Here is a 13,317-nt window from a genome sequence, read left to right as displayed (position 1 = left end):
GCAGAAGTTTGTTTCAGCGCAACCTTTTTGACTTTACCTGGCTGGCCCATCTTAGGTGCGTATGGAAATGGACGGGAATGACTTTGAAAGGTTATTTTGTCTTTCCCTTGCCATCTCAAAACCACAAAAAGGCTGTTTGCGGTGCGGAGAGGAGAGAGAAAAAATGAAGGATCCATCTGACGGTGGGGGTTACTGGAGCCGGGGACATGATTTGTGAAATTTACTTTCATTTGTTGTTCGCATCTCATTTACCTTGCATCAAGGGAATCTATAGCTAGATTTGATTGATTGTTTGATTGCTCACGAATAACAAAGGATAGAGCCGGGGAGAAAGTAACAAGGAGGGCTGTCAAGACACTTGGAAGCGACTGCTACTGCTCATCTCCGTTGCTGTCTGTCATGAAAAACTGGGTGCGTTTCTCCTTCAGAAACCTGAAAACGATGAAATGGAGTGTGAAGTCGTGGTTCTTAGCTTGTGTTGTTGGGTGTGTTCAGATGCATTGGTGTATGATGACTCTGTGTATGGTTTGTGTTCTCTTGTTTGTTCATTTCACTCTATAAAAGTAAAGTTGGTAAGATACATGGAGGGACGTGGTTGGTTGACGTAGCTAGGATTTGGCAACGAACCTCATAGTTACGGGTCCTCCTAACGCTGTTTTGGATTGCGGTGATTATCCGAATCAATATGTACATGGGCAATAGGATGCCGGTAGCCCGTATAATCAGCAACTGCAGAAGTGGATCGGAAAGTCTCGAGTTAGTTTTTTTAATTATTATTTAAGAAGAAAAAAAGATAGAAGGAAGGAAAATTGGCAGAGAGAGAGAGAGAGAGTTGAAGTATATGCGTCAGTCATGGTAGTTGCAATAAGTATCAGCAATGGGGAACGTAAAGGAGGGTGCTCACTGTGAGTAGCGTGAAAGGGTAATCCCCTGTTCCTCCGCTGATCAGTGCAAGCATGTGTCGCAGCAGGAGCAATGCCGTGAACTGCAAATTAGAGAGTAAACAATACTACTAATAAACAGGAGCAGGGTGAGAAACTAGTAACCAGGGAAGACTTTTGGTATTAGGAATTTTTAGTTCACCTAAAAAGGCTTCTCAGGTTAGTTTAAGATATGGACAAAAGATGGGAAGGGAGGCTTACAATAAGAGCCACTGATCTGCAGTAGGAGGCAGTGGTGTCGGCTGCGGATGAGCATTCCGAGTACTCGACGTCGACCATTTCTTCCCCTCCAATTTCATGCTCTCTCTCTCTTGTTGGAGTTTCCGTGCTTTCCCTGATATTTGAAAATTTTTACGTTATAAAAAAAAAAAAAAAATTATCATAATTTACCTCTGCCAGCAGAAAAAGTCTGACGTGCCTTGAGACTATAATGATAACAAGTGACTAGCGAGGTCTCACTACTCACTGCGGAGACATTCCATGCTTTTTATTAAACAAAATTTTTAATGGTACAATTCTCTTAAAGACATAATAATATATTATTAGTATCGTCTACAATTTGATGACAACAACAAAAGAGGCAGCTCGGGGCAGGGGTTTATATTTGTATTATTATTATTAATACGTGTCTATAGCAGCAAGCAGGCAGGCAGGCAGTGGCGGGTGCAATTTTGGATTGTATGTACGAATCAGCAGATAGATGATGTCAATTTATATGATTCAAAAAGCGGCCAATTAATAATAAGACCGACCCGACCCGACCCGGGGAGCGTGCACAGACAATTAGTCATACCTGATGCTTGCTCTTAGTGCTGTTGAATCCATCAGCAGCTGGGCCTTCTTAGGAGGAGCTGTATACCCCGGTTCAAACTTCTGCAACCAATCCCAATTCAATTTACTTGCTTTTTCACTAATCCGTAACCCATTAAGCCACACCACATGCAATCAACCCTTTTCATCCATCCAAAATGCCCCAAAAAAATAAAAAATAAAAAACTGTTCTAAAATATCTGACAAGGACCAAAAGTTTGTTAGGACGAGAAAAAGAGAGAGAGAGGTGGCGAGAAAAAAAAACCCAAAAAGAATTAAAGAGGAGTGAATTCGAAATGATAAGCGTGCAGAAATACTACTAGTTTACGATCATGCCCTCCTGAGATAACAGAGAGTTGGAGCAGCTTACGATCATGGTCAAGTTTTCAACTGCTAATGTGGATACGGAGTTGTTGTTACTTAGGTAATCTTTACAAAATGCTACAAATGGAAGACGTCATGTGGATTTTATTATTGAAATGCAACAAAAATCCGATTGACATGTAATGCAAGTCGGAAAATGATTCCTTCCTCTGTGTAAGCTGATCCTCCTATTTCATAAAGATTAATTTCACAAAGCACCTTACTGAAAGAAAGAATTAGGATTAAAAAGGAAACAACAACAACAACAAAAAAGCGGCTTAATCTCTATTAGTAATTGAAATCTTCGTCATGAACCAGAATGAAAGCAAAGATGAACTTGGAAAACAGAGACGATGGAAACTCTGAACCACAAGTACAAGGGAAAAAGCACCAAGCCCCCCCATATACCGTCTGCTAGAAAAGGAAAACCGAAACGATCAGATTGATAAATGATACTACTACTTACCACCTCCAGTGCTTTTTTGAAAAAACCAAAAAAGAAGGAATGAAATCCGAACCTGCAAACAAAGTTCACAAATTGTGTTCCCCTTTTCGTTGCACCATCTCTGTATGCAGTCTCTGTGAGCAAACTGAGAGAGAGAGAGAATTAAGACTCAAAAAAAAAAAAAAACAGAGTGATTGAGGATGCTATCCACAAGAAAAAAGGGGGGAATTTTCCCACCCAGAAAGAAATATGGAGTAACACTCAACGAGAAGAAGAGTAAAAGAGGTGATGGTGTTGGGTTTGAGAATTGAAAATGGTACCTTGACAGTTCCGGAACAAGCGCATGGAGATTCCAAGCTCTTGCAGCTTTCCAACTCTGCTTCGTGGCATATTCTGCATAAAGCCGAAGGTGGTGGTGGTGGTGGTGGTGAATGACAATAATGATGATGGGGTGTTGACATAAAAGCATCATCCTCCTCGTCCACCACATATAATGTCACATCTCCCATCCTTCTCCTTTTTTTCTTGCCTTCTAACAAATACAACTAAAATTAAGGGGAAAAAGTTGTGCAAAAAAATCAAACGGAGGAGACGGTGGTGGTCTCTGCTTTCTAATGAGTATTAATTGCTACAGTGCTAGCAGTTGTGTTTCTTTCCTTGTAGTTGTAGTGCTACTACTTCTTCTGGGAGGAGGATTGGTGTGTTCTGGATTGGACTGACCGACTTCAAATGCATTTATCGAAATATGAAGGTGAGAGAGAGACTTTAAAATCTCGGAATCGTCCTTAACAGTAGAATTTTCAGGGATCCTCTGTGTCACTATTCGGTGCCAAATCTAGTGTCAATTCCAAAAAAATTAAATAAATAGCACATGATAAATTAAATAAACATGATACTTGGTATAAATATAGAAGTGACATTGAATTGTCACTGGAAAAGTGGCACTGAGGATCACGTGTCTAGAATTTTATTAACTTGACAAGATTGGGAGTACCCTTTTTCTTTTTTTTTTTTCTTATTGCAGTTGTGTAATAAGTACTACAATAATACTACTAATAAAATACTAGTACTACTTATTTTACTTTAATAAACCCCAAAAAAAAAAATAATAAAAATAAAGTAAATATGTTAAATTAATCCAGTTGGACATGATCAAGACGCGCTTTGAAGAGAAAGAAAACAACAAGATAGATGTCGTTTTTGACCGATCACCAATTTGTGAAGGGAGGGAAGGGGATTTTAAAGAAGCGGAGCCACTGTACCACGTCACTTTCATCGTATTCACGTTATCGGATTTGGCTTCAATTACTTGCAATCCTCCACCTCCATTGCCTCTTTTTTTGAAAGTTGACCCCCCCCCCCCCCCCAACCCAATACACCAGGCTCGGATTTGATTTTCTCTTCTTCATGGACGCTGATCCAATAATCTGATGTGTTTCAACAATTTTTTTAGGTAACTGTTTTCCTGATAATATAGGAAATCTTTGATTTAAATTGAGACAATATATTAATATACTTGTTGTAGTGCTGGATCGCTGATTTGATTGTACACAGATCATTTCATTTGGTCCGCACTCATCCAGATCCTAGTGATGATGTGGGCAAAAAAAAAAAAGAAAAAAATCTACATCTATACGCGATTTTTCATTCAATTAAGTTAAAAAAAAAAAAAAAACGGTGGTATAAAAAAGAATATATATATTAGTAGTAGAATGGAAAAAAGGTGAGAACCACCTGCCAATTTGTTGGCACCAACTAACTGTCCCCAACAAGAGAACTTATGAAATTTGAAGTCGAAAAGTTTGAGAAATGATTCTCTGCCCGATATTCTAGCTTCTGAAAAAAAAGGGATAATTTCAGAAACCTCCCCTGAGGTTTCTGACACTTTCACTGACATCCCCTGAGGTTCTCAAAATTTCACTTACCTCCCTTGATAAAAAATTGGGCCCCTTTTCTGACGTCATCAGGGCCAAAATTACAGATATATCCCAAGTAGTTGGGGTTAATTACTACCGTTTATGTTTAAGTTACATAATGAATTTTCTTATTCTTTACGTACCTATTCTTGTCATGCAAGATTACACGCCTGACTTCAAATTACGTACTTTGCAAGAAAATGTCTGTGGAGTCATTTGTTACAAGACAAGAAGTTCAATCAAATAAGAACAATTTATGTACACAGGTGGGATTGGGAATTCAAGCTTGTCCTTTTTGGTATTTAGGATAATGTTTTTATATGAACTCAAGGAAGATGGATAGCCTATTTTGCAAGGTTATTAGGTAATTTACCTTTGTGGAATTCTTGATATCAAGCCATTTGATTGCTAATGTGGACAGGTGGCTTAAGCGCGTAATAAGTGCCATGGATTCGAAGTTCGGCTGAAATATCACATATCGAACGAAGTCTTTATTAGAAACCTAATTAGAAACCTATTAGAGTTCAGTGAGCTCTCGTACTAAGCTCCACCGCCAACCCTCCATTTCGAAAAAAAAAGACAAAAGCAAAACAAAAGCAAACACACGAAGCGCAGAATAACGTTGAAACCCGCAAGCGGGATTATGTGTTTTTTCTATTTCAAGGTTAGCTCGCATGCGGGTTAATGTTATATTTGAGCACGAGAAGAAAAAATTGGTAATTAGGCTCTTTGGGCATTATAAGTAAATATTTAAATTAATGGCAGTTTTATTACACCAATATTATTGTATTATCATTATTATGATTATTGTATTATTTCTTATGCAAATATAACATTTAATTATTTAAATTTGATTTTATTTTTACAATTTATAAAATTTTTATCACTTATATAATATTTTTAAAACCCTAATACATCTAAATTTGATTTTATTTTTCAAATTTATAAGATTTTTATTTAAAAAAATGGGATACGGATAAGATATCCGGTTGGTTCGATTTGCATAGGTGCATATGAGAATATCCGAATACTCCTGAAACCCGCAAGCGGGATTCTGTGTTTTTTCTATTTCAAGGTTAGCTCGCATGCGGGTTAATGTTATATTTGAGCGCGAGAAGAAAAAATTGGTAATTAGGCTCTTTGGGCATTATAAGTAAATATTTAAATTAATGGCAGTTTTATTACACCAATATTATTGTATTATCATTATTATGATTATTGTATTATTTCTTATGCAAATATAACATTTAATTATCCAAGCAGTTTGATTTTATTTTTACAATTTATAAAATTTTTATCACTTATATAATATTTTTAAAACCCTAATACATCTAAATTTGAATCTAATTTTCTACAAGTCATACTTATAAATGCGAAATCTAACAAAAAAGTTAAATACAATTTTTGCAGGTCAAATTTAACAAATGCGAGCTATTTGCAAAATTTTAAATATTTGCAACATTTTTTAAAACAAAAATTAGAAGCTTTCTGCAAATAATTCCCTACCTCTCAAAAAATACCAAAATAAAAAAGATAAGAGCTCGCATTTGCTTCCTAGAAATAATTCCCTAGCTCTTAAAAAAGGAAAAAAAAAATTGAGAAGAGCTCGCATTCGTGGAATGCGAGCTCAATAACCAGAGCTCGCATTCCACGAATGCGAGCTCTTGTAAGCTCGCATTTGTGAAATTCACAAATGCGAAGACCCCCCTGACGGAAATTAAACCCAAAATCACCCCTTTTGTAGAATTTTTTTAAAATTCATCACAAAGTTGGAAATTTCTCAATAGAAATACAACTTGTCTGGATTCCTTTCACTCTCTGATATCATTACGGTTGCTTTGCGATTACAGCGGCAAAACCTGTTTTTAATGGAGAAAGATGTAGGTGAATTCCATGATTCTCCCCTATGGCTTGAAGAGGCCATGGTTGCAGCTAAAACTTTTTACTCAGAGCTCTAATTGTAGCACAGCAAATGCACTTGTTATCACTCCAAATTAGTAGCAAAGAATGTTAATAGCTTGAAACCTCAGAGGTAGTTAAGTTGCTTTGCTTTATATGCTATTGCTACTGAAACAGCAAACCTTCTGGCCGTTGCAATTTGCAGCTAGCCGTTGCAAAATCTGCCAAATAACTGTTGCATGGCACATCTGGTGCATGCAATTTTTTGTATTGCACTTACCCCCCCTCAACTTTACTAATTAGTCCAAATCATTTATTCTTCTTTGAATCTTCTACTAATACAACTTCTGCAAAGGGTAGCTATGGAATAAAAATACCTTCTCACACATGAAAATAATATTTTAATCTGATTTGGACTGGATTGTTACCACAAAATCAAAAGCAAGGGAGGTAAGTGAAATTTTGAGAACCTCAGGGGATGTCAGTGAAAGTGTCAGAAACCTCAGGGGAGGTTTCTGAAATTATCCCGAAAAAAAAGGAAAAAGAAAGAAAGAATTCCAACTGCATGCAGCAAGCTTTAGGTGGACGGAATCCTGGAAAACGAAAGATGGCCCCAGCAGGAATCGGTCAGTGCAAGCATATACTGCTGGAACTCTTTCGTCTGTTTAATTTTGTCAATTTTCTCTTAATCAATCACATCAAAATTCTCCAAAAAAAAAAAATAATAATTACTGCGAATCGGTACGAAGAAAAAGGTTCCCAAAGGGTTAATTCCCAAAAAAAAAAAAAAAGTTGTACGTGCTAATTTTTGCTGTTGTTGTAGACCCGTGACTTCCACCCAAATTGTGCTGCTGCTGCTAGGCGCTAACACTACCACTAGCCAGTCTACTCAGCAGCAGAAGCCTTTTGCGAAAGATGTAGAAAAAGAAAGTGCCGATTTACGAATATTTTAAACTAAATTCTTGGAGTCTTCGTAAGCGTATTCAGACATGCACGTACGCCCAAAGCACCGCTGCGGTCGGTCTGGAGTTCGTATCAGTTTTTTGAGTTTCAGCAAATTTGAAATGTGGGAATGGGGCCGCCAGCCTGCTTTTCCAGAGTTTGAACGCGAGATCGTTCATGTCCGATTGCTCGTTCATTAACGGCTCCTAAGAAAAGTAAAAGCGTTACGGCTACCAGAAGAAATTATAAAGACAGCGGAGCCCACGCTTCAAATCCACACTCTTCTCTCATTGTCAAACCAAAAAAAAATTTACATTCATCGTTCACGAGCACGATGATGTACAGTAACGGGCAGTACTGAAAGTCTGAAACTGAAGCGACACGCTCTCTTAGTCTTAGACTTAAAAAGAGTTAGCCTCCGCCCAATCCCTCTCCTCCCAATTTTGAAGAAATGCATCAACTTTTGCTCAGATTCTGTGGGCCAACAATTGACCTCAGCGATGTTTTATCGCATTATTAGTTTATATATATATATATATTACCCCTCCTCCCCGGTCTCACTCTCTTCTTTGTTGTTGCAATCATTCATCTTGTACGAGTACCATACGGCTTAACCGACCGTCTACAAAAGAATTTGCCGCTCTGTGGAGCTTAAGGTCGAGAATTTAAATCTTATTTCTCGTCTCAATTGACTTCTTCAAATTCTACGAGTGTTGTTGAGTCTCCGTCGATTCTTCAATAATGATCCAGTTAAGCCCGTCTAAAATAATTTATTTAGAATAATAGGAATGGAGTAAATGTTGTGCCTTCCTCAAAATCAAACACCAATTTAAGAGTTAAAATTTGAAGCAAAACAAAAAAAAAAATTAGAACTTGCAATTTAGTTTTACACTTTTAAAATATACTTACATTTGTATCTTCAGAATAAAAGAATCAGGCTTATTTATTTGTGATATAAATTTGGATTGAATGCTGTTAACTTTTCTTTTGAGAATGTTTATAGTTGATTCGGTATTCATTCTCCAAATTAAAAATGTAAAAGTTGAAGCAAAAGGGCAAAAAAAAAACCTGCAATTTAGTTTAATATTTTTAGAATATAGCCTTGTTTGGATTGTAGCTTTTTAAAGAAAAATTTTTATATTTTCTGTGAACATATTTTGTAATCACCTTTTTATCTCGCATATATTAAATCGTTATAATACATTTTTCTACAAAAACTCTAAAAAAAAAATTATTCTTTTTTCCTTGGGTAAGGCTTAGAGTACTAATGCTATCCTACCCCCTAGAGTTATTGCCTCAAAAAGGGTAACTCTTGGGCAAGGCTTAGAGTAGTAATGCTATAAAATAAAACGGTATTTTTGTCCAAAATTTCTTAATATATATTGAGTTGAATTACTTATGGGGGTAAAGTGATTAAAAGATAACATTATGAGGTAAACTGATAGTAGTAATATAGTTTAAGGGAGTAAAGTGATAATAACCCTTTAATTAATTACAAGACTTAAGAGTTAAGTAGCAGCTTTGCTGTCTCTTTGTTTTTGTTTTTTTTCCTTCTAATAATCAGTTTAATTTTCCTTTTCTCTTTTTCGGTGGAACTGATTAGTCTAGAAGGAGCAGCAGACTACTGCTAGTACTAGCGATGTCGTCTCTTTTAATCATTTTTTATCTTTTCCTGGAATTGATTAAAATCTAAGAAGAGTTGCTTTTTTTTTTTTGTTTGGATAATGACGTGGTGCTGTGCTGACAAATTGTGCTTATCCTATTCTTAATTCTTATCCTCCGTTCTTACCTCACACGTCTCTCTCACTGCATCTCTCTTTATCTAATTTGGTCATTCGGCCTCAAGAACCAACCCCTCGTCTCGTCCGTCGTAACTGGACATGATTGGTCCCTGAACCTGATCAGATATAAATCTATAATACTTTCGGTTTTTTTGTCATTACTTAGTTAATCAACGCCCCCAAAATCTCTCGCAAATGGAGCCAATCCTTTTTTTTTTTTTTTTTTTTTGTTTCCAAGATAGTCATGGTGCCAATTCTCGAGCACCAAAATTTTCTATGAACGAACAAAAATGAGGCCTTGGTGGAGCAATTTTTTTTTTGGTCTATTATCACAATCTACACCTACTAGTAATAATATTCAAATTACTATTGAACCATACAATTGCATTAAACATCCATATGAATCTTAGAAAGGTCACGTTAAAGAAGGTTAGTTCTTGGTGGAGCAGTAGTTTGTCCCAAAATTTGAAATTTCTGTTGAAGCAAAATATGAGGTTTCCTAATTTTCATTCTTCCCCAGCACCATGCAAATCATTAAAGTCTATTAACTGAGTTAGCATCCCGAGTACAAGAGCAAGGTAATACAGTAATACCCTTTTCCCATAATTTTCCAAGTCTGACAGAAACGATAAAAGACACTCTGTCAATACCTTTTTTTTTGGGCTTTGTTGAACCGTCTATCAATTTATTGTTAAGAGTGAGAAAAGGGAGAAGGCTTTGTTGGTAGTTAGTAGCAGTACGTAGAAATCATCCTTAATTAAGAGACCGATACCAAGAAAATGGACTTTCGTTGAATGAATAATTGAGGAGGTGGCGTGTGGGACTCGGGAATTTTGGCAACTCTTCTTCTTCTTCATCTAAACCAAGCAGCCGGCGCCGCCCGGTTACAGGGTAGCTTGTCATCAACTGTCATTATATGCTACTGGCACCTTCGTCAATCTTCATCAATCTTTTTCCTTTCCTCAAATTCTGCTTTCTTCTTTGCTTACAAGCATGAGAATGTGCGTATAGTGTAGCATCTCCCTTTTCCCTAACAAATTTGTTGTGCTCCTGCAGTGCACTGCAAGAGTGAGGGTCTAACTTAGCCCGTGCTGTAGTAGTTGCTATTTATTCTTTGCCTCGGATTTGCGAGATAAAGAGTAAGAAAGTTGGCTCTATTTCTTTTTTTTTTTTTCTTTTTTTTGTCCGACACGATTAGATTTTATCATACATCTGATTCTGCTCTATATTAGAGGGAGGGGAATTTAAAGGAGTCAAATGGAGAACTTGGGAGACTAAATCACTACCAATCTAAATGAATTCCTATGTACCCACTGACGAAATTATTCAGGAAATCCTGAATTTATAATGTAGGTCGCGGGATTAAAACTTTCTTGTTGATCAACTACTCTAGAAGTGGTTGGTTGGTTGGCTCTGTTTTGATTGATGTGCTTTTGAAATATTTGGTTTTAGTTTAAAATAGTGCTGTAATTGTTGGATCTCTATAATTAACAGGGGAGATAAGTAAAATTTTTAAAATCTCGGGGAAAGACAGTAAAGTTGTTGGAAACCTCAATGAAAGTTTCTTAAATTATTTCAATTCTGAGGCTTTGTTTCGTTAGCAGGAAAGTTACATAGGAAAGTGAAGAAAAAAAAAAGATTAGGGTAGTAAAATTGTTAGAAACGTTAGAGGAGGTTTTTTGAAATTATCCCCTTAGAATTCCACTCTCATCCCATACCATACAATAGAATTTGATTCATTTTGCAACTTTGGAAATGGAATGGATCTGTCCAACAATAGTCATATTTAAGTACAATTGTAAGAAAGCCCCCATTGAATCATTGATAGGACAGGCCTTACAAGCCATGACGCCCATAACATAACATTAGGGCAAAGTGTAAAAATTTCCTCCATCGTCATTTTTCACGTGTGAAAGTGTGATGAAGTACTCACTTCCACAGGTCTCTAGGTTTAGCACTGTATCTGGAAACGAAATACTACTAATAAGGAGGAGGAAGATTGAAGAATCATCATGTTCACAAAAAGGAAGAAAGACGGAGGTGGGCATGGTTTTATCGATTTTGCTTCGTGTAGCAAGTAACACACCCTTGAGCCATTGCATACTTTTTATCCAATTTTTAAAGGGATGGGAGGTTTCTGACAATTGCAGAGAGTTACTCTCAAGTTTATTAAATTATACATACCTCCCTTACTTTTATTGTTTATATAATAATATAGGCCCAAAAGGCTATAACTTTTCTCAAAAATCCTAAACTACCCTTTTTGTACAAAAATTAAACAAAAATTATTTTGCCAATTGCTTTCTTCTATATTTCAACCAAACCTACTATACTAACAAACTAACCTAACAAATAGTTTAATTTCAAATTCTAAACCCAAGCAATTTCATCATCATAGTCATAAAATTGCTTATCCCAAAGCATACATTTGATTTTGAGGATTCGTTCTATTCTTCAGAAATAGTCTTACCACATGGTTCCATAGAATGGTCAAACTCACAGTCAATTGCCTTTGTATTTCATAATTTTCAACATAGGATGCCATGGTTTGGTTCCATATAAGTGGCTTAACTCCGACTATACGAGTCACGTTATGGCCCTGAAGAAAATCCTTAATGGAGATTTAGGCATGGATGAAATTAATCAAATTTAAGAGAAGAAATGCATCATTATGACTATAAAAATTTTCAAGAAATTTATTTTGCCAAAAACTAAAATTTTATTTACAACTAATCACACCCTAAACTTCATACCTAATACTCACACTTTCTCAAAACAAAATAATATAACCTACTATCAAATCTTCAAACATGTTAATATCTTAAATACAGAGAAGAAACTCTATTTTCACAGTGAAACCACAACCAACAATTATAAAGTATAAAAAGAAATACAAATGTATTTGTTAACATATTAAATGTTTTTGGATGGATGATATAGACAAATTGACAAATTTATCAATTTCAGTCCCTCTTCCTCTTTTGACCAATGATTGCATTATTTGTTCCATTATTATTGTGTGCCTCTTCATCTCCTTTTAGTTTGAACATGAAATCAAATTTTACTTCAATAATCAAATCTAATATCTCAACTAAACTTGGATTTGGTAATTCCAAAGATAAGAAAGAAGAAATTAGAATATATAATAGAGATTACTTGTGGTGTGATTGACTGAAATTATAAGTAATGGTTGGTGGTAATTTGAGAGAGAATTATAAGAGGAAAGGTTGATAGATGAGAATGGAATGATAGTAAGTGAGAGAAAATCGTTGTTGGTCGTAACTTGTAAATAAGATAACTGAATAAGTCATGTTTCTTTTTATTTTTTTTTTTAAATCTTGTTTCATTATACTGTGAGTTATTTATTAAGTTCAGGTCATTATAGTTATTTTATTGTGATAAGGGAGGTTAGTGTAGTTTGTAAAACTTGAGGGGATTCGAGTGAAATTGTCATAAACCTCAGGGGAGATTTGTGAAATTGTCCCATTTTTAAAAGGTAAAGGGCATTAGGCAATCGTTGGGGGAAGGTTATGTGTGTAGCAGTAGCACATGCGGTCAGAAAAGCCCAAAACAATCTTTTCAGTTAATGGACTGGGCTAAGCAGACCAAGATGAATAACAAGAGTGTCCAAATAATAGACAGATGTTGTAAATGGAGGACCATCCTAATGGGCCAGTTGTTGTTGTTCTTGGGAGATGGGTAGCGGTGAGAGGCTGCCAGTCCACCCCTCAGTACTCGATTCTCATGGTCCCTACTCCCTCCCTAGTGCCTTGTTCATAGCTGCAACGCTGATTGTAAATGTACCTTCCGACTTCCACGCGCCAAATTAGAGTTGCTACCTACTTGCCCGCGCGGTTGAGAATTTATGTGTGTGTGGGGCAATCTGGAAATCTTTCATACATTGCTCGTAGACCAGCAGTAGAGAATTTGAATAGCAAATTAATGTTTATGATTAAAGGAAAGGGCTGTATTAAAAAGAAAAATTAAAAATTGTTTTGAATTTTTTAACGTGATAAACATTTTAAAATAAAAAGTATGATAATACAGTATCTATCAATGGAAGGAAGAAGCGTATTTTTTCCGGTACAACTTTTGGTTGAAAATTTAAGACTTGGTGGAGCATTTGCTGCAAGCGTACCAATCGTGCGACTGATGGGAATGAAAGCAGTTGGGGGGACGTTGACTAACAACAGCTTGTAGCCTCCAAAATGGACAAGTTA

General features: G+C 36.1%; 1 protein-coding gene across 1 annotated transcript; it reads right to left on the bottom strand.

Moving 5' to 3' along the window:
• Nucleotides 1–193: 193 nt before the first annotated feature.
• Nucleotides 194–3,276, bottom strand: LOC113775501. The gene is made up of 7 exons (XM_027320412.1): nt 2,880–3,276; nt 2,633–2,704; nt 1,735–1,814; nt 1,143–1,275; nt 905–985; nt 628–729; nt 194–432 (listed from the first exon to the last, which is right to left on the bottom strand). The coding sequence occupies exons 1-7, from the start codon at nt 3,066–3,068 to the stop codon at nt 379–381; spliced, it is 711 nt and encodes a 236-aa protein (XP_027176213.1). The 5' UTR covers nt 3,069–3,276; the 3' UTR covers nt 194–378.
• Nucleotides 3,277–13,317: the final 10,041 nt, after the last annotated feature.

This window comes from Coffea eugenioides, chromosome 1, assembly GCF_003713205.1.
Source record: "Coffea eugenioides isolate CCC68of chromosome 1, Ceug_1.0, whole genome shotgun sequence".
NCBI classification, from domain to species: Eukaryota; Viridiplantae; Streptophyta; class Magnoliopsida; order Gentianales; family Rubiaceae; genus Coffea; species Coffea eugenioides.
Note: the sequence above shows the minus strand (reverse complement) of the source record. Positions and strands in the feature narration are given on the sequence as shown.